At 38.4% G+C, this 20,879-nt stretch overlaps 4 protein-coding genes and 2 pseudogenes across 9 annotated transcripts; 5 read left to right on the top strand and 1 right to left on the bottom strand.

Moving 5' to 3' along the window:
- The first annotated feature begins 448 nt into the window (after positions 1-448).
- Positions 449-3,034, top strand: LOC104785330 (glycerol-3-phosphate dehydrogenase [NAD(+)] 2, chloroplastic). Of its 5 annotated transcripts, XR_015558205.1 has the most exons (10): positions 471-852; positions 941-1,077; positions 1,167-1,272; positions 1,363-1,564; positions 1,662-1,749; positions 1,933-2,080; positions 2,189-2,338; positions 2,432-2,581; positions 2,674-2,791; positions 2,905-3,034. XR_015558205.1 is itself a non-coding variant. In XM_087451978.1 (9 exons), the coding sequence occupies exons 3-9, from the start codon at positions 1,217-1,219 to the stop codon at positions 2,686-2,688; spliced, it is 804 nt and encodes a 267-aa protein (XP_087308104.1). In that variant the 5' UTR covers positions 465-852; positions 941-1,077; positions 1,167-1,216; the 3' UTR covers positions 2,689-2,906. The 5 variants fall into 5 exon arrangements, 2 of the variants coding, with proteins under 2 accessions (XP_087308104.1, XP_010508819.2); XR_015558206.1 differs by having other exon boundaries at positions 449-852; positions 1,944-2,080; positions 2,674-2,906; XM_087451978.1 differs by having other exon boundaries at positions 465-852; positions 1,368-1,564; positions 2,674-2,906.
- On the top strand, positions 2,905-6,098 carry LOC104785329 (DEAD-box ATP-dependent RNA helicase 17). Its single transcript, XM_010510516.3, has 11 exons — positions 2,905-2,992; positions 3,124-3,394; positions 3,499-3,571; positions 3,666-3,775; positions 3,874-4,017; positions 4,116-4,224; positions 4,316-4,671; positions 4,747-4,820; positions 4,905-5,212; positions 5,318-5,564; positions 5,658-6,098. Exons 2-11 carry the CDS (start codon positions 3,256-3,258, stop codon positions 5,943-5,945), a joined length of 1,848 nt encoding a protein of 615 aa, XP_010508818.2. The 5' UTR covers positions 2,905-2,992; positions 3,124-3,255; the 3' UTR covers positions 5,946-6,098.
- A 313-nt stretch (positions 6,099-6,411) lies between these two features.
- LOC104788841 (F-box/LRR-repeat protein At3g03360 pseudogene) lies at positions 6,412-8,247 on the top strand (annotated as a pseudogene).
- Positions 8,248-9,320: 1,073 nt separating this feature from the next.
- Positions 9,321-11,216, top strand: LOC104788840 (F-box/LRR-repeat protein At3g03360-like). The gene is made up of 3 exons (XM_010514620.2): positions 9,321-10,371; positions 10,497-10,673; positions 10,786-11,216. Exons 1-3 carry the CDS (start codon positions 9,412-9,414, stop codon positions 11,047-11,049), a joined length of 1,401 nt encoding a protein of 466 aa, XP_010512922.1. The 5' UTR covers positions 9,321-9,411; the 3' UTR covers positions 11,050-11,216.
- On the top strand, positions 11,148-13,958 carry LOC104785328 (pentatricopeptide repeat-containing protein At2g40720 pseudogene; annotated as a pseudogene). Its single transcript, XR_015558204.1, has one exon. The product of XR_015558204.1 is annotated as a pentatricopeptide repeat-containing protein At2g40720 pseudogene (transcript).
- Positions 13,808-20,210, bottom strand: LOC104785327 (uncharacterized). Its single transcript, XM_087451977.1, has 21 exons — positions 19,795-20,210; positions 19,201-19,299; positions 18,708-18,859; positions 18,497-18,569; positions 18,223-18,345; positions 17,841-17,949; positions 17,636-17,715; positions 17,265-17,346; positions 16,949-17,088; positions 16,740-16,850; positions 16,521-16,637; positions 16,319-16,408; positions 16,105-16,158; positions 15,831-15,905; positions 15,674-15,749; positions 15,421-15,520; positions 15,263-15,332; positions 15,087-15,154; positions 14,889-15,004; positions 14,443-14,694; positions 13,808-14,345 (listed from the first exon to the last, which is right to left on the bottom strand). The coding sequence occupies exons 1-21, from the start codon at positions 19,918-19,920 to the stop codon at positions 14,059-14,061; spliced, it is 2,400 nt and encodes a 799-aa protein (XP_087308103.1). The 5' UTR covers positions 19,921-20,210; the 3' UTR covers positions 13,808-14,058.
- Positions 20,211-20,879: the final 669 nt, after the last annotated feature.

Genomic DNA, 20,879 nt, shown 5'->3' with positions numbered 1-20,879 from the left:
TTGTGTATGTACCGCACGATTTCTAGTACTATAAACAAACCATATATGCTAGTATTAATATTCTCTACGTAGATATGGCACACGTTATCAAATATCAAATCAGATTTCAATAAATCTCTCCAAGAAAAGTGGGAATTAGCGGAGCCGATTGAGCGTTTGATACGTACTGTATAATCAAATTTTGGATAATGTATCCCACCAAAATCTTACCTAACTTGTTTTGATATTTAGAATTGCGTCTAGTGGTAGTGAGGGTATTTCATTTTAAGAGATCTCTTTTGAATTACCAAACAATTCTTACCTACAAGCTGAGACTAACTCCTAATTTGAAAGTTGAAACTATAACCATTTTTTTTCTCTACTTGTAGATAAAACGACCGAGGCTGGAACGTTTTAATATACGGCCCAAATAAGAGATAAAAGGCCCAACTAAGTATAGATACGGGCCAAGAATAACTAACTGTAAAGGACGAACAAAGAGATTCTTGTTCAGTCTCTCTCTCTTCTCTCTCAGTCGCTCGTTGGCTCTCTCAATCTTTTTCCGATTTGGGGTTGGGGTCTTCTTCTCCAAGTCTCTTTGCGAAAATGGCGGCTTCGGTACAACCTGCATGCTTAGACCTACACTTCTCCGGAAAGCATCCACCGCTTCTTAAACACAACTCTATCTCCGTCCGCTGCGTTTCTTCTCCAAATATAATCCCCGAAGCTGACTCCATCACTGGCCCTCCTGATATCATCAATACGAGCCGTGACCAGCGCAAAGTCGTTCGTATCGCCTGGGAGAAGTTGGTTCGTTGGTCTCGTTCTTGGCGCGCTAAAGCCAAAACCGATGTTCTTGAGCGCACTCGCAAGGTTTCGTTATCTTTCTACTCTCTTTCTTTCCTAATTTCGTTTGCGTTTGAAAGAATTTGAAAAGAATCTGGGGGATTTTTTTTTGTAGGTTGTTGTTCTTGGTGGAGGTTCGTTTGGTACAGCAATGGCTGCTCATGTAGCTAAAAGGAAAGAGGGATTAGAAGTTAATATGCTTGTGCGTGACTCTTTTGTTTGCCAATCTATCAACGAGAACCACCACAATTGGTACTTTATCCCAAACACGATTCGTAATGCTTTTAGGAATTCACAGTGAGATTAATGTTGATTTTGTTCGAATTGTGTTTTGTTACCAGTAAGTACTTCCCTGAGCACAAGTTACCTGAGAATGTGATTGCCACAACTGATGCCAAAGCTGCATTGCTTGATGCTGATTACTGCCTCCATGCTGTACCTGTGCAGGTTTAAATCCGATTTGAGTTTTTGTGTTTTTGGTAATTTGGTTGATCTGCTTTGTATGTTCTGCTGATTAATGCGGTTTGTTTATCGCAGTTCAGCTCATCGTTTCTTGAGGGGATCTCCGAGTATGTTGATCCAGGATTGCCTATTATATCTCTTAGTAAAGGTCTGGAGCTTAATACTCTTAGGATGATGTCTCAGATAATTCCTACTGCCCTTAAGAATCCACGGCAACCTTTCGTTGCACTTTCTGGCCCGTCATTTGCTCTGGAGCTGATGAACAATTTACCAACGGGTTTGACACTTTTTCTTCCTTCGTTTATAGCGTTTTATAGGTTTCTATTGCTGAATGCTGTGAAATGTTTCCTTTCGGTTTATTTTTTTGCTTGCAGCAATGGTGGTTGCCTCGAAAGATAAGAAATTGGCCAATGCTGTTCAACAGCTTCTAGCTTCGAGTTACTTGAGAATAAATACTTCCAGGTACAAACATTTCAAAACCAGACTCCATTGGTTTAAATGATTTCATGATGTATTTGCCTACCTGCTTGATAGTTTATGCATGTCTTGTGTATGTGTGGTGTTAGTGACTGAGCTCTAATGGTTGACATCTTAATTCTTCGAGGGAGTTTTGTGCACTCAGCTTGTAACCTCTGATCATTTCAGTGATGTTACAGGAGTGGAAATTGCCGGTGCCCTGAAGAATGTTCTAGCAATAGCTGCAGGAATTGTTGATGGAATGAATCTCGGTAACAACTCTATGGCAGCTCTTGTATCCCAAGGTTGTTCAGAGATAAGATGGTTAGCCACAAAGGTAGTAAATATAAAGGGTGTCTATAATAGCTTCATAGAAAGTGGTCTATATCCACAAAACTCACCACGACGATTACTTATTGCATTCCTCCGTCATGTATGTGTGAAGATGGGTGCAAAGCCAACAACCATAACTGGTTTATCAGGAACTGGGGACATAATGCTCACGTGTTTTGTAAATCTTTCAAGAAACCGAACAGTTGGAGTCAGGTTAGGGTCAGGGGAGACACTAGATGACATACTAAGCTCTATGAATCAGGTGTGTTTCTCATTGATGTCGCTTGTCTTATGTTAAAACCAAAACGATTGCTTCAATCTGAAACCCATGAATCAAATAACAATTGTTGCACAGGTTGCAGAGGGTGTAGCAACTGCCGGGGCAGTGATAGCATTAGCACAGAAATACAACGTGAAGCTGCCGGTTTTGACAGCCGTAGCTAAGATAATAGATAATGAACTGACCCCAACTAAGGCTGTTCTTGAGCTCATGAACCTTCCTCAGGTTGATTCTAGGTTCCCTAGATTCCCATTTGTACTTGGCTACTTTTTTTGTTTTTTGATATAACTATGTTTTGTATATTTCTGGTTTTGCAGATTGAAGAAGTATGAGATGGAACAATCGTTTTGAGGACCACATATTCGAAGAGATGGCTTTAAGGCGGCAAGAGCTTTGCATTCGTTTAGGGATAGCTATTGATAGAGATGACTCGAAGTGAGTTTTGTAATCGATTTAGGCCTGAAATCTCATGAATGTGAATTGTTCATAAACATTTTCCAAAAACTGTGTAAAGTTCTCACTATACGTCTATAAAAATGATGTTTCAGTATGTTGTTAAGTGTGGTGGACCGTGGACTCTGGAATCTGGGAGACTCGTATGATCTTCGGAGACATGGCTTTAACCATGAAATGCCGGTTTAGTCCAAACCTAACCATGAAATGCTGGTTTTAAAAAATTAAAAAGTCTTTCCTTTCGGTATGCTTTTGGATTTTGGTGATGATCATGGGTTTGAATTGAAAGTTGAGAGGCCCATAATTCCTTTTAGGCCTACACATAAGACGGTGTCGTATAGGCGGCAAAACCCTTGCAATTTGCGAATTTGCAGTGTCGTCGTCGTCGAGTTGTCGAAGACGGAGGGAAAGAAACAGAGAACTTGTTTGTTTCGTCGAAGAAGAAGATGATGAAGAGAACTCAGCAACCCGCAAGAGAATCAAAGCAAGAAGCTAATGATGGAAGCAAAGCAAAGAGCGGTCTGTTTGCTTCATGTTCGTTCTCTTCCCTTGGCTTAGATCCCAAGCTCTCCGACCAGCTCCAAGGTTCTCTCTTTGCCTCTGCCTGTATTTGGCATCCTCTGTTTATTGTATAGTGAACTTAATTTTCGAACTTTTTAATTGTTTTGTTTTCGTGTCAATTTATATAGAAAGGATGGGTTTTGAAGCTCCTACGATTGTACAAGCTCAAGCAATTCCTGTTATTCTCTCTGGTCGAGATGTGTATCCTTTCTTCTACAAACTTCTATTCTCTTTTTGTGTGAATTTGAAAGTTTGGGTTTGTTTCCTTTAACACTTGGGATATATAAATGTATAGACTTGTTAATGCTGCAACCGGTACTGGAAAGACTATAGCGTATTTGGCACCACTCATCCATCATTTGCAGGGTCATTCTCCCAAGGTTGATCGTTCTCATGGAACTTTTGGTATGTGCCTGGCCCTGACATGTTGTTCTAGCTAGAATTTAGAATTTTCGTTGGGAGGTGAAGTGATGATTTTGATGCTTGGACTTTGTATGTGGCAGCTTTGGTGATTGTGCCCACACGGGAACTGTGCCTTCAGGTGTATGAAACTTTGGAGAAGCTGCTTCATCGGTTCCATTGGATTGTCCCTGGCTATGTAATGGGAGGAGAGAAAAAGGCTAAAGAAAAGGCTAGGTTAAGGAAAGGTAGTGCTATATTTTCTTGTATTTTGCATGTTCATTTCTTTATGTGACAAGTGAGATTGATCACTTTGAATCCGGACTAATCGTTTTTTTTGTTTCAGGGATTTCCATTCTAATTGCAACTCCTGGACGTCTTCTTGACCATTTGAAGAACACAGCTTCATTTGTGCACAAAAACCTGCGTTGGGTCATCTTTGATGAAGCTGATTGGTATAAATAAAGGCTGTGTACCCTGAAAGTTAATATCTTCTTTCTTGATCATGTGTTTCCTTTGTTTAATTCTTCCTTTGAATTATGGCAGCATTCTTGAATTAGGTTATGGGAAGGAGATAGAACAGATTATTAAGCTTCTAGGTTCAGGGCAAAACGAGGAAGGAGAGGAGGAAGATGATATTGTTTCTAAAGGAGTTCAGAAGCAGAACTTGTTATTGTCAGCAACATTGAATGAAAAAGTTAACGACCTTGCAAAACTTAGTTTGGATAATCCGGTAATGATTGGTCTTGACAACAGCAAGTTGCAACAAAATCTATCTGTTGAGTCCCCTGCCTCTCCTGACTCTGATGCGGATGATATGGTAATTCATGTAAACAAATCCGTAAACCCCTCATCTGAGGACTATGGAATACCGTCACAGCTAGTGCAGAAGTATGTTAGAGGTACAGTTATCTCCACTCGAATCTCTTTATATTGTTCTGTGCTTTTAGTTTGATACAGTTATCTACTATATGCAGTGCCATGTGGGGCACGGCTTGTGGCACTTCTTTCTGTTCTCAAGAACCTTTTTGAAAGAGAAGCTTCTCAAAAGGTAAATCTCAAGCCAGCCTACAACCTTTCTGTTTGTTTTCGAATTCTCTGTTAATTAAGGATTTGTGCGGCTGTTTTCTTACAGGTAGTCGTATTCTTTTCGACACGTGATGCTGTAGATTTTCATTACTCACTTCTGAGTGAATTCCAATGGCCACCAAATTCTGAGAAAGAAGAGGAGGGGACAAAACAGTTGTTTCTTAAGTGCAAAACGTTTCGGTTACATGGAAGTATGGAGCAGGATGATAGGAGATCTGCGTTTGCGACCTTTAAAACAGAGAAACAGGCTCTTCTCTTGAGTACAGATGTTGCTGCTAGAGGCTTGGATTTCCCAAAAGTAAGATGTATTATACAATATGACTGTCCCGGAGAAGCTACCGAGTATGTGCATAGGTAAATTCTGGAAACCCACAAAGCACTTGACGTTTCTACCTTAATATATATAGTACCTTGAAATTTTCTGAGCTTGTGTGTTTATGTTATGATTCATGGTTGCAGAGTGGGAAGAACAGCTCGTATTGGTGAAAAAGGAGAAGCTTTGTTATTTCTACAGCCGATAGAAATAGACTATCTTAAGGAGCTTAAGAAACATGGTGCATCACTTACAGAGTACCCTCTTCTTAAAGTACTTGATAAATTTCCTATACCCGGCAATATGCCCCGAATCAAAAAGGTCATATCCCTAGAATCACATCCGTGGGTCATATCACTGCAGAGAGCTCTTGAATCGGTTACTTACGCCGAGGTATGTTTCTCTTGAGTGTGTTCCCTCTCGTTGTGATTGATTTATACTATGATAGTAAAAACCTCTCCTTGTTTGTGGCTGTTTTATTGACAGCCAAAGATGAAGAACATGGCGAAGAATGCATTTGTCTCTTGGGTTAGGGGATATGCAGCTCACAAGGGAGAGCTCAAAAGCATTTTCGTGGTGAAGAAGCTTCACTTGGGTCATGTCGCCAAGAGCTTTGCTCTGAGAGAGCAACCGTCTTTAGTTGGGAAATCACATCATAAGGAATCGATGAAGAGGAAGAGAGATGAACGCCAAAGAGGGCAACAAGGTAAGAAGAGAAAGAAAATGAGTGGCAGTGGCAGTGGCAGTGGCGGTAGAAGTACACAAAAAAACTAGATAAAAATCGGTTTTGCCACAATAAGTTTTTGTATGAATGAGCTGTTTTGTTCATCGAAAATTTTGTATTATCTAAGAAGTTTAAAACTTCAACTATGTTTTTGTTGACACTATTACTTTGTATTAACCAGAAAGCTAAAGATTCACAACAAATGCTTAACGAGAAAATTGACAACACATAAAAAAAAAAAATGCTTACCAAAAAATTATTAGAGAATCTACAAATAAAATAAAAGGCCTTTTTACTACTAAATAATTATTAGAGAATTAATATTTTGGGGTAAGCTATAAAAAATCTAGATTTGCTAGTATTTGAAATGGGTAACAAAATTGTTTTTGAGAATTAAAACCAAAAAATTTATGAGAGAATCTACAAAATAATAAATATTTTGTACGTCACGCGTTTTCATTTTTACTACAAAACCCTAAGAAATGTATTGCCATCAGGCATCACTTGTAATTTGAGATGGCAGACGAAGGCCGAGACGGTGACGACGATGCCACTGCCACCGCCGATGAAAGAAGCTCTAGCCACAACCTTTGCAAAACCAAAGAGTCAGGAGATTCGAGCGAGAGTGTAGTAGACTTAATCAGCTCTATGCCAGATGATATCCTCCAACATATCCTCTCCTTTATTCCGACCAGATTCGCCATCAGCACTTCCATCTTGTCCAGACGATGGAGACATGTATGGTCCGACCCACCTTATCTCCACTTCTATGAGGACAGACCGGATGCTGATTCGATAAACAAAATCCTAGCTCGCAACAAAGCTCCGAAGATTATGAGCTTCCGTCTCCGTACCAGCAACTTGGATGATTCTGCTGACCTGGACAGTTGGATCAAGTTCGCTTTGTCCCGAAACGTGGAGAATCTGTCGCTTGATTTGGAGTGGGGTTTCTTTAACATCCCTCAGCTCCTCTACGTCAGTTCCTCTGTCAAGCTACTCAGCGTTAAGTCAAGCTTGTCTGATATGATTCCCAAATGCTCTGTGTCTTGGACATCCCTGAAGAAGCTGTCGTTGTTTTCATGCAACCTCTCTGATGAATCCATTGCTAATATCCTATCTGGTTGTCCCATTCTCGAAAAATTAAGATTGCATTACTGCGATGGACTGACCAAGGTTCTTGATCTCAGCAAATCACCGCGTTTGAAAACATTTGTAGTTTATAACGACAATTACTGGCCGGGGCCAACTAAGATTGTGGCACCACATATCCGCTGTCTCGGACTGAGAACCTCTCCGTTACTATGCCATTTAGTTGATTTCTTATCTTTAACCGAAGCTAACGTAGAATCAGCTGTATCTCAGAAGAGGACATACCGGACGCTGATTCTCTTTACATCATGGCGCTAGAGATGCTAGACAAGTATCAGAACGTAGAAACGCTTTCTTTTGGGGACAACTTTCTTAAGGTATGTTATTTGCACTATGGCAGCCCTATTTTCTTCTTGAGATGTATTTTATTTATTATTTTTATTTTTTTGTATACATTCACTATTTTTGCTTATTCTTTTTGTTAGATTTTATCTCTTGCCGAGCTCCGTGGTAGTCTTTTCCCAAAATTCAAGGTTAAAGCTTTAACGATTGAGACAACGGTCTCTCATTATATAATTCCTGGTATAGTAAGGTTGCTCCAAAACTCTCCTGAACTCAAGAAGCTAACCTTTGTAGACACAGGGGATCATAATTGCATACCGGTATATAGATTTTCCCTAAACCTCTTTTTATTTTTGCTTTACCATTCTAACTATTGCCAACGACCTTGAATAATTCAAGAACCAGGTCCTTTCACTTGGGTTTGTAGAATTCGAGATTACTGACACTCTTTGGATAACGAATTATTTTTTTCTGCTGTATATACAGGACAGCTATATTGACGAAAACTTGTTTTCTCATGGCTTGGATCCGGATCAATACTGGAGCTCGGAAGCGAGAGTCTTCAAAAATACTACTCCCCTCTGGAGTTTAGAGGCACAGGCTGTGGTTTTGTTTATAGAGCTTGTGCTTAAAACCACAAAGACATTAGAGAAGATGGTCCTAAGGTTCGAACCTTGTTATCTTTTGTCAAAAGGTTTTGTGCAAGAGTTTCTTGAAATGGTTCAAGTGCTTACTCGAAACAACAAATGTCTCCATTGTGATCTCAAAAACCAGATGCCGATTCAAAATGTAAAAAGCTTTTCTTTAATTTGTAAGAAACTTGATCAAATCTGTGTACCCATGCACCATATTTCATTTTGCATAAGTTTTGTATTCGACTGAACTGGCCTATATTACGAAATGCTCGACTGTGACTAATTATATCCTCTATATATTAATAGAGAATAGAGAAGCATTCTCAAGAAATGTTGATGTGATGTCGTTAGAGAGCTCGAGACACCAATGAATTTATTACCCTCATTTTTTTGGATATTTACACATAATTGCTATTAAATGATTAAGAAATATTCCTTTTCAATTAATTAAAAAAATCAAACATTTCAATTTTAAAATATATTTTAATCATTTTTGTACCATATATAATTATTATAACATTATTAGATCTAAAACAGTTAAAACCCAAATTTATTCACCTATTAAAAAAAATTCATTACTATTCACATATTTAAATTTTCCAAAATAAAATTATCACAATAATTATTATTATGGGCAATTGACTTATTTAATACCACTGGTATAATATTCCACGGGTGAAACATATTCTTACACATAAAAAAAATTAAATAAAATAAAAAATTTTGCATAGATCGAAGAAAGAGCGTATTATATATTAAGTTCATACATAGTAGTTTGATCTAAACATATTCTCACGGGTTATGTATTTTTTTTTTATACAAACAAATTTTAGATCCTCGTAAATAATTTTACTCATAACACTAATTTTATCTGCATAGATTTATCCCACACATAGTGTGGGTTGTTACCTAGTTGGCTCTTTATACATGTTAATATTAGCTGACAATATATATACCATTAGGCCATGAATGTTTGTAGCAGTTTTTGGTTCTTACGTTTTTTTTTTTTGGCTTTTCATTTTGGTGGATTTGATGTAAATTTTAGTTTTTTGTTTTAATTTTACAAACAAAGAAATAAATATACTCCCTTTGTATGTCATTTTGACACTTTTTTCTTGTTACAAAAATAATGTTATTTTATGTTTTCAATGCAGTTTTAAAGATTAAATTTCCTTTTTTACCTCTATAATTTGAGCTAATTAATTAGAAAAAGAAAATTTAGTGTATTTATAAAAATTAAAATATAAATTAGACAATTTTTCCCAATGACAGATTTTTCCCAAAAAAATAATTCAGTCAATAGTTGGTAGAAATTATGAAAATCTATTTATAGGAAACTATTTGTGAAAACTCTTGAATACGAAAAAGAAAAAAAAAATTGTATAATTAATCAAATAGGTATTTCATACTAAACTCTAATTTTTTTTTTTTCATCGATTGATAAATTAATATGACGGACGAAGGCCGAGACGGTGACGACGATGCCACTGCCACCGCCGATGAAAGAAGCTTTAGCCACAACCTCGGCAAAACCAAAGAGTCAGGAGATTCGAGTGAGGGTGTAATAGTAGACTCAATCAGCTCTATGCCAGATGAGATCCTCCAACATATCCTCTCCTTAATTCCGACCAGATCTGCCATCAGGACTTCCGTCTTGTCCAAACGATGGAGGCATGTATGGACCGGTACACCTTCCCTCTACTTCCATAAAGACGACAGACCTGATGCTAATTCAATAAACGAAACCCTAGCTCGCTACAAAGCTCCTAAGATGATGAGTTTCCGTATCTTGTTGAACAAGGTTGATGATCTTGTTCACATGGACGGTTGGATCAAGTTCGCTTTTTCAAGAAACGTTGAGAAACTCATGCTGTATTTAGAGCGGGATGGCTATAACATCCCTGACTTCTTCTACGTCAACTCCTCTGTCAAGCAACTCTCTATTAATTCACTCTATTCTTTTAAAATGATACCCGAATGCTCTGTGTCGTGGACATCCCTAAAGAAGCTGTCGTTGAGTCTTTGCAACCTCTCTGATGAATCCATTGCTAATATACTATCTGGATGTCCCATTCTCGGATCTTTAATATTGGATTTTTGCAAGGGAGTGAAGGTTCTTGATCTCAGTAGATCACCGCGTCTGAGAACATTGGCAGTTTATAACGACAGTTGTACTCCGGGGCCAACGAAGATTGTGGCACCACATATCCATTGTCTAAGATTGAGAACCTCTCCGGTACTATGTGATTTAGTCGATGTCTTGTCTTTAACCGAAGCTAGACTAGACATTAGCTATAAATGCCAACGTGATAAACTCAACGCTGATTTGCTTCATATCATGGTGATAGAGATACTAGACAAGTGCTGTCGGAATGTAGAGAAGTTTACTTTTGGTGAAAGCTATCTTAAGGTATGTTCTCTGTTGTGGAGTAGTCTATATATGTGCACTCTCTAAGACATGGCCGCCCCATTTTCCCTTCTTGAGAGATGTACTTTGGTATTTAACTGTTTGGTTTTGTGTTTCTTGCTTGTTAGATGTTATCCCTTGCCGAGCTCCGTGGTGTTCTTTTCCCAAAATTAAAGGCTAAAGCTATAACGCTTGAGACACCGATCTCTCACTATGTAATTCCTGGTATAGTAAGGTTGCTACAAAACTCTCCTGAACTAAAAATGCTAACGGTGACACACACAAGGAATGATGGCTTCATACCGGTATATATATATATATATATTTTCTACTAACTGCTTCCCAACATTGAGTTTGTAGAATTTGAGATTAGTGACACTCTTTTGGATAATGGAAATTTTTCTATTTGATCTACAGGGCATCTATATTGACAGAAACTTGCGTTCTCATGGCTTGATTTCGTATCAATGCTGGAGCTCTGAAGCAAGAGACTTAGAACACTTTGACCACTTGAGAGCAAACGCTTCGTTTATAGAACTTGTGCTTAAAACCTCAAAGACGTTAAAGAAGTTGGCCATATATTTGGGAACTTATTATAAAGCAAATGGTGTTATGAAGCAGTTGCTTGAGATGGTTCCAATGCTTACTCGAAACAACAATGTCTCCATCGTGATCGGCTAAACAAATCAGATGCCGCCGATTCAAAATTGTAAACTTTTCTTTAATTTTGTAATGAACTTGATCAAATCTGTGTAGTAGCCACTATTCAAAATTGTAAACTTTAAGCTATCCAAAAAAGTTCGAAACTTTAGAACATAACATCTAAAGAATAAAACTTTTAGTAACCAGACATAACGACGACGATGCTGATATGCGTTTCAAGCTTCACGACGTTCACGTTCGTCGGGGACTTTCTTGTTTAGCTGATTCTCACGTTTCTCCGGCTTGGGTTGGTTCTGGAATCAGAGCTTTAACTCAGAGAGGAGAGTATCTACAAGCTCTGCATTTGTATACTAAGCATGATGTCTCTTCTCCCTTGTGTACTTCTGTTTTCACATACCCTTCTCTTCTCAAAGCTTGCTCTTTTCTCACGAATCTCAGCTATGGCAAAACGATTCATGCTTCGGTTACGGTGTTGGGTTGGCGTTACAATCCTTTCATTGCAACTTCGCTTGTTAATATGTATGTGAAATGTGGTTCTTTAGATTATGCCGTCCAAGTGTTCGACGGTTGGTCTCAGAGTGGAGTCTCTACTTCGGATGTCACAGTTTGGAACTCTATGATTGATGGGTACTTTAAATTTCGAAGATTTAAGGAAGGGGTTGAGTGTTTTAGTCGAATGCTGGTGTTGGGTGTAAGACCTGATGCTTTCTCCTTGTCCACTGTTGTGAGTGTTTTGTGTAAAGAAGGTAACTTGAGGTGGGAAGAAGGGAAACAGATTCATGGGTATATGTTGAGGAATTCGTTAGATGGTGATTCTTTCTTGAAAACTGCTTTGATTGATATGTATTTCAAGTTTGGTTTATCTACAGATGCGTGGCGGGTATTCGTGGAGATTGAGGATAAATCGAATGTTGTAATGTGGAATGTGATGATTGCTGGTTTTGGTAGTAGTGGGATCTGTGAGTCTAGCTTGGAGTTGTATATGCTTGCAAAGAGTAATAGTGTCAAGCTTGTTTCCACTTCGTTTACTGGGGCTCTTGGTGCGTGTAGTCGAAGTGAGAATTCTGGTTTTGGTAGGCAGATCCATTGTGACGTTGTTAAGATGGGACTTGACAATGATCCGTATGTTTCTACTTCTTTACTGTCAATGTATTCAAAATGTGGTATGGTTTGTGAGGCAGAAACTGTCTTTAGTTGCGTTATAGATCAAAGACTTGAAATATGGAACGCTATGATTGCAGCTTATGTAGAGAATGAGCATGGGTACTCTGCGTTGGAGTTGTTCGGTTTCATGAGGCAGAAAAGTGTCTTGCCTGATTCTTTTACCTTGTCGAATGTTATATCCTGTTGCAGCATGTTGGGAATGTATGACTATGGCAAATCAGTCCACACAGAACTGTTTAAGAGACCGATACAAAGTACACCTACAATAGAGAGTGCTCTGCTTACTTTGTATTCCAAATGTGGATGTGATACTGATGCTTGTTTAGTCTTCAAATCAATGGAAGGAATAGATATAGTTGCATGGGGCTCCCTGATCTCAGGACTTTGCAAGAATGGAAAATTCAAAGAGGCTCTGAAAGTTTTTGGGTCCATGAAAGATGAAGGTGATAACTTGAAACCTGATTCTAATGTTATGACCAGTGTTATAAACGCATGCGCCGGATTAGAGGCTCTCAGGTGTGGCCTTCAGTATCATGGTGGCATGATTAAAACTGGACTAGTGCTGAATGTTTTCGTTGGCAGCTCCCTTATTGATCTGTATTCAAAGTGTGGCTTACCAGAAATGGCTGTCAAAGTTTTTACTAGCATGAGACCGGATAACATTGTAGCCTGGAATTCAATGATATCTTGCTACAGCCGAAACAACCTTCCAGAACTATCGATAGAACTTTTCAGTCTGATGCTCAATCAAGGTGTCTTACCAGATTCAGTATCCGTCACAAGTGTCCTTGTAGCAATCTCATCAACTGCAAGCTTGCTTAGTGGAAAAAGTCTACATGGTTATACATTACGACGCAACATTCCTTCAGATTCTCACCTGGAAAACGCTTTGATTGATATGTATATTAAGTGCGGGTTTTCGAAGTATGCAGAGAATATCTTCAAGAGAATGCTCCATAAGAGTGTGATCACTTGGAACCTAATGATATATGGATATGGATCCCATGGAGATTGTTTTAGAGCATTGAGTCTTTTTGACGAGATGAAGAAGGCAGGAGAATCTCCCAATGATGTAACATTCCTGTCTCTGATTTCAGCCTGCAGTCATGCCGGTTTTGTGCAGGAAGGCAAAAGCATTTTTGAGATCATGAAACATGACTATGGAATCGAACCAAACATTGAACATTATGCAAATATGGTGGATCTTCTAGGACGGGCGGGTCGCCTGGAAGAAGCTTACAGTTTCATTAAAGGAATACCTATTGAACTAGACAGTAGCATATGGCAGTGCCTCTTATCTGCCTCGAGAACTCATCATAATGTGGAACTTGGGATATTGTCTGCTGAGAAGTTGTTGAGAATGGAACCGGAAAGAGGCAGTACTTATGTTCAGCTAATCAATCTTTACATGGAAGCAGGATTGAAGGACGAAGCAGCAAAGTTACTGGGTGAGATGAAGGAGAAAGGCTTGCAGAAAAAACCTGGCTGCAGTTCGATCGAAGTTAGCAATAGAACTTACGTTTTCTTTTCAGGAGGTTCATCTTCCCCAATACAGGCTGAGGTCTTCAACGTATTAAATTTGTTGATGAGATTAATGTTAGATGAGGACAAGTCCACTTGAACAAGATAACATTCCGAATTGATGGTGTTTTACATCACTTCTACTTATCAGAAACTCATAAGAAACACTCTTTTTGTAAGTGCAGAATATAAAATAGAGACACTCTTGGGGTTTAAAATGAATGATATTACAAATCAAATAATTCGCTGGTTGCTTAGTTTGAACTCTCGAGTCACCTGGAGATGCTTTCAAAAAAATGTACATTGTATGCTGTTTATCTTTCTTCCTTCCTCTAGTGTTTATCACATTCCAGATGAGGTTCGGTTAATGCGTTGGGCACCTAGTCTAGGAGCTGCTGGTTTGGCTCCTCGGCCACGACCAGAAGATAACGGTTTCGCTCTGGTGGTTGGTGGTGGAGCAGCAATGGCAGCCCATGGGTCTTCATCATCAGACTGTACTGTTGTCTTTTTCAAGTTCAACGGTCTTGAAGTAGTTGCAGGTGGGGGAGCAGCTATAGATCCCCACAAATCATCATCTTCTGTTTTCACAGCTGCCTTCGCCGCGGTTATCTTTGGTCTTGAGCTTGTAGCTATTATAAGCGAGGAATAACACACAACCATATCAATTTTAGAAAGTTTAATCGAATGCGTTGAGGCAAACTGATTCAGCTAAAACTAAGTAAATACCTGCAGGTCTAGAGGACTGAGACACAGGTCGTTTTTGAGCTGCTTGAATGTTTGCGAGAGCTGGAGAAGGTTTTGGTTCATCCAGCGGTTCGAGATCCCAACCGTCTTTGTCACTCTCATGATCTTCACTAATGCCATTCTCGGCATCTCCCCAACCATCTGTTGATGTTGGGGATGGTGGTGCCGGTGCATCTGTGAAGTCCGAGTTGGAACGTGTATGATGACTGGCTTTGACACTTGGCGCCTCCGTTGCTGAGGAAAAATTTCAAGAAATAAACAAAATGGGAAATTATAGGAAAGTACTGGCAACTGCACAGACGCTAAAAAGAACATATAAAGCAACATCTTTTTTTCTTTTAGTATTAACAGATTCAGCAGTTGCACAATTCAACAAATTTTACAATCAGGGTTGAGAGAAAATTAATGGCAAGTGATCTCAAGTGTACCTGTGGTTGCAACATTTGAGGCAGCAGCAACAGCTAGGGATGGTGCTGAAGAAGAAGAAGCAAGAGGCGCTTGTTCTAGTGGCTTACCCTTGAGAGTCAATGAACTCATCGCCCATCTATAAAAGTAATTAAATTAGTCTAGTTAATATACTTAACTCTTTGACCAATGTTAGTATAATTTGAATCGACTATACTCACCCAATCAGACCAGCAGTTTCAGGTATAGCTGAAGCTCCTCCGCTGGCTCCCGTCTCTCCAGTGTTTGTCTATTTACACCCCCAAAAAAAAATCAGTTATCTTCCATCCCCTAATACATAAGAATATAAATATAAAAACAGCTTAAAGACAGAATTAGGTAGACATATTAGTCCTACCTTCTCATAGTTCTGTTTCAGTATCTGAAGAAACTGTTCTACAGCCTGAAATGCCTTTGATCGGACATCACTATTAGGAAAACAAGAGAAAATGCTTTAGATTTTATCGGACAAGAAGCTATTAGACAAAACAAGGATTAACATGCATTTAAAGGAACCTGTCTTGATCAATGGTTAGCACAACGATATTCGGAAGAATCCTAGTTGCTATTTCAGTGTCGTCATAAGTAGTACTGGTGGCACATAATGCAACAATCCCTGCGTAAAGAAAAATCCAGTGAGATATAAGATGACACCAGGAAAGAGGATAACAACAGGAATATCCCAGACCCAGTTGATAAAGAGATGAATCATACAACCGAAACATCCCACACACTATGTAAGGTCCTGTTATACCAGGCATTCACATACCTGCACCTCGAGCGGGTGGAAATGTATCACGTAGTGCACGCACTGTAAAAGCATTAATCAAAACTCTTTTCCTTGTCTGCATCATTGTTTCATGATTAGGTAACAAGAAATCCCTTCACTGTAAAAGAAAAATATAACGAAGCTTCTAGAGACTAACCCCTTCATTTAGGTAGGTGGCAATATTCCCAAGTAATATAGTGGTATTTGTTCTGATTGCAGGCTCTTCATCAACCTGAGAGGATAATATAAAATTTAAAGCACTAATACTGTGAAAGACGTAATTATCTGCAGCATGCATGGCCTCTAGAATCAAAGGATTGCCATGAATAGAGGTACTGAAAGGCGGTAATATTTTACAGAAAAAAAAAAAATATATATATATATATATATATATATATATGGTCCAGCTAATGTGGTTAATGGATGCAAACCTGTAGTTTGGAAAGGTATTTTAACAGTGATCCTGAAAGTGTACGCTGAGAAAGCTGCAACCACAAACGAAAAACAAAAAATTTATATCAGATGCAAATACAACTTAATTATGACAAAAGAAAATGTGAATGATAATAAAATTGTCGATGAATGAGATGAAACAGTCAGCGACCTTTACTAATAAAGCAGCTTAAATGGGTTAGGAGCAGGTACCTTTGGAGCTAAAACGAGCATCGACTTAAGAGTCAGCTCTCGGAGAAAAGCAGATGTATCCGCAAATCCAGTAGCAACATGAGGGTATACCTAGTAAAAATGCAGCCCATTGTTAATGATAAAAGAATGCAACTAGACGGCAGTATCGCCAGACATCCACAGTTGAACACCTATCAGGACACAGAAGAGGAACTGATCTTACTTGTTCATCGACTATTTGCGAGGACATTGATTCTCCAAATTGATCAACATGTTGCAAAAGAGAAACTCTAATAGCTCGATCATTGGAAGCAAAAAGCTTGACTATTGTTGGTAGTACCTAAATCACAGAAGGATTACATTTAGAATATAAATGAAAGCTATACATACAGCAATGGAGTGATTAGAGCGTTTTAACATAAATGTAGCATGACTGAACAACCTTCAAACTGAAATCTTCAGTTGATAACCATGAACCCATCTTAAGTAAGGCAGTTAATGCGGGAGCAGCAGCTGAACCAAATTCAAGGGAAGAAGCTAATAAAGGAAGAAGCTGCATCAACCAGAAGGTTAAGTCAAACAGCAAAACACAAAACCTTCAACTCAAAGGCAAATGGTTGTCTTACTACCCAATAAAATTTAGATTCACACCTTCTTAAGCACGATCTCCCGAGGAAGCTGTTCAGCAATATTTGGAAGTTTGCGGAAGAAAGTATCCTTTTCGACGCTATCTTTCAAGTTAAGAATATCCATAAAATGTATGGTGTCCACCAGCTTATTTTGGAAATACTCTGCCAATTCAAGTATGTCCGACATAAGAATCAAGAGATAAGGGATGGTCAAAGATAACTATGAGAGATAATACAACATTATATAAAGAAACCCATACGAAAGGGCCAAAAGCAAAAGTACAGAGAATAGAGAAACAATAAACTATTTAAGGTACAAAAACCAGACAGGAAATTACCGCCATTTTCTAGAAGCTTCGAGGTATTTAATCTGCGAGAAGGCATGGAACTTAGGAGTCGCTGATAATCTGGAAGCAGAGACTGTGAGAAAAGAAACATTCAACTGAAATGAAAACCAGCTCTCAGAAATCAAAGTCATACAAGATAAAAGCAACGCATCAAAGCTTTGGGGAAACACACAAAGCCTATGGCTTATAGACTAAAAATCACATCGCCAGTATAAGTTCCAAATACACTGGAGTTTCAGTTATCAAAAATACATGGAACTTAATCCATAAATATGAAAAAGCAAAGAAGAACCCATGTGTATACACAAACCGATATTGAGGAACATACATATTACTCAAGGAAAGAAAGGGATGAACAAAACCTTAGGAATGCCGACAGTATTACGCAGCTCCTCTGTTTTTCCCAGCTTGGAGCCCGAGAAGAGTTCGTAAATAAGACAACCTTAAAAAATGAAGTAAAGGGCTTCAATGAAAAATTGCACTCAAGTGGACAAAGGCTTGAGGGACGTATAATCTCCATTGAATATTGGCAAGGCATAAAAATTCAAAACTACTGTAGAGGGTTACCTAATCCCCACGAATCGATGGCCCATGGTGGAGATTTCCTAACAGCAACCCAATCAGACTTGACCATTTCCATTGGCTTGTACTGTGTTCCCACTAGCCATTCAAATGGCTGAAACAAGAAAGAAAAAAAGGTAGAAAAGATGAAAAGGAAGCACTAAAACTGACAGAGTATTCTTACCCTGGTCACATGAACAAGGTCATGATACTACAAGGTACGTTATACCGAGGGTGTCATAACATAGTGTTAAAGACAGATATGACAGCAGGTTTGAGTTCTAAGATTTCGAGGGAGGGAAAAACAAAATGAAAGAAAGGGCTTTAAAATTGACAAGATTAACAAAGCATAACACCCAAATGAACTACAATCGTGAAAGATAAGTACCAGCATAGGTCCACTTGCAGACTCATTGCTCCCATCAAACTCTGATAGAACATCAAAAGCATGGAGTTTCCAATCCAAAGTAGGTGTAACAACAACACTCGCCAGACAGACATTTCCATGCACCTGTTGAAACAGTACAACTTCAGAGTATTCACTAAAATATTCAATGTATTCCATCACAAATTTAATACGAAATCTAACTGACAAGAAAACTAAGTAGCCACCGGTTATATTTTCTTATAGATGAAATATGGTGTTGAAAGCAAATACTTACAAGTTTGCAGTCATTGTTCAGAAAGCTCACAGCTTTACCTATCTGGTGTAGCCCCAGTGCAAAGTACTCATCCCTAAAAGGAAATATTCATGGTTAAAAAAAAAAAAAAAAGGATAGGTGATCAAAATTTACCATGTCAAACATGATAATGGCTTTGCCACTGGGCATCTTATGTCTTTTCTGCCTAGATGTTCATACGAAGAGTTCATACCTCTGGGTAGCTTTCAAGCCTAGCTCCTTAATCTTATCTGACAGTGGCATAACAGGCTCCGTGACTATATAGATCGTAACCTTGGAAGTAGCACCATCATGAGTTTCAACCTCAGTGCTGTGGAGAAATGAAAGTATATTTGGATGCCTCACCTGCAAAACGAAATAGTAGATGATAATTTGACAGAAAAGATATCAATGATAGTAACAAAAGGAGAAAGAAATCCACCTATGAATCAATTGAGCACATTTATATTTATGTAAAAATTGCTCGTCAAGATGTGACAAAATTAGATATGTGCAGGTGTCAATTCAACAGGGGAATTCTTAACCAGGGGAATTACAAAAAAACTGATTATATCACAGTGACTTCATACTTCGGTTAGAGACAAGTAAAGGTACCCGTAAATGAATAGTTTGATGAAGTTGAGTTCCTAAAACTTGAGAGTCAGAGTTCTTAGTGCTAAACATGTTATTAATTTATAAGAACTTACAGTACGAAGGCGCTTGACACCATTTCTTCCAGCAGCCAAATGACCATCTTGAGCATTGTTCCCAGAAAGAGCAAATATTGAAACTGGAGATCCATCATCCTAAAGAAACCAAAAGTACAGAAGATGAGATTGTATAACAACTTGAAGTATCCAAGAGTAGAAATAGACATGACGTTTATAAAACAAAGCCAAAAAATCTGTACAGAAAGAGAGCCTGAGAGACTCTCAAAAACCAAACAAAGCAGCAAAAACCATCAAACGAGCCAAATTAACATAAGGTTACTATTATGAATGCAAATCTCAAAACTCAGCGTACTCACAACCTGGAAGATCCAAGAACAGTAGTATATTGAATGACACTTCTAAAACTACAGCTACTAAGCTGATGGATCACGCTACATAGAAAAAATCAATCTACTGCAGGGGAGATACAAAAAAAACTATGCCTCTCGCTTGACATCAGAGTAACACTTAACAGCACCGAATTCAAATTCATACAACTAATCCGTCGCCTTCGAGGCAGATTCGTAACATGTTATGCTTCATTACAAACATCCGTACGTACACAGAGAGAAGTGAGATTAGAGAAGCAACCTTGGAGGTACCACGAAAGTGACTCCATGAACCCCAAGCAGAAGGATAAGGATCACCGATGTTATAAGGCAGATCCTTGAGTCCCGTACCAGATCCAGCCACCACTCCCTTTAAGAACTTAAACATGATTCCACTTTCTCAATCCAGCAATTGAACAACGTTATTCGCTTTCAAACGGATCTATGCGTAATCAGATGAACGACGGTGGAGCAAAACTGAATAATTGAAAAGCTTTGTTCTTATGATTTTTCTTCTTCTTCTTCCTCAATCTGCATCTCCGGGAAGATGAGAATTTCGTAGATTTGTCTTTTTTTTTTGGGCTTTTTGATTCGTCGGAATTATTATTATGATCGACCTGAACGTACTAACTCTAATCGCCGTTTTTGTATTTTGCTTTTACAATTCGTGCTGTTTATTTGCTTATAAGACGTCGTGGAGTTTGGATTTATTGACGTTTATATTGTGGGCTGAATTCATAGTTTGTGGGCTTTATTCTAGCCCAATGGTTTTCTCGCGCAAATTATACAACAACAATATGTATATGTGTGTTACGTAGACGTAGTAGTATAATGTTTAATCACATTTTTACTGTTTGTAAGGGGCTTTATCATAGACTAAAAGACATAATTCGGATCCAAAGAAATTTCTATTAAGATTTTGACATTTTGTCAAGAAATTACTTACCAAACTTGCTTCAAAGCATTAGAAATTTCTTAAATTATGTATGTGTCTCCACGACGCCACGTCAAGAAAAAAAGTTCAACAGTGTCAGGCTTTCAGCATTGAAAACCTTAAGTCTTCGTCTAGACTTCTAAGAAAATCTTGTATTGTAATGTTGAAATTTGAAAGAAAAGAAATAAACTATTATAAAATTTGTCTTAAATCATTGAAGACCATGGACTTGGTCAATGTTATTTACCAGTTCCTCTGCCGTGTTAACAAAAAGACGAACCCACCCGACCGGGTCAATATGGGTTAATCACTATAGTTATTAAGAACCTTTGGTTAATACAATATAGATTTTGCAAAACAAATATTTGTAGCATTACTTGAAAAATACTATTTTGTTGTTCCCCAATGTGAAA

This window comes from Camelina sativa, chromosome 5 (genome assembly GCF_030686135.1).
Source record: "Camelina sativa cultivar CO46 ecotype springtype chromosome 5, ASM3068613v1".
NCBI classification, from domain to species: domain Eukaryota; kingdom Viridiplantae; phylum Streptophyta; class Magnoliopsida; order Brassicales; family Brassicaceae; genus Camelina; species Camelina sativa.
This window is presented reverse-complemented; position numbering and strand designations above follow the sequence as displayed.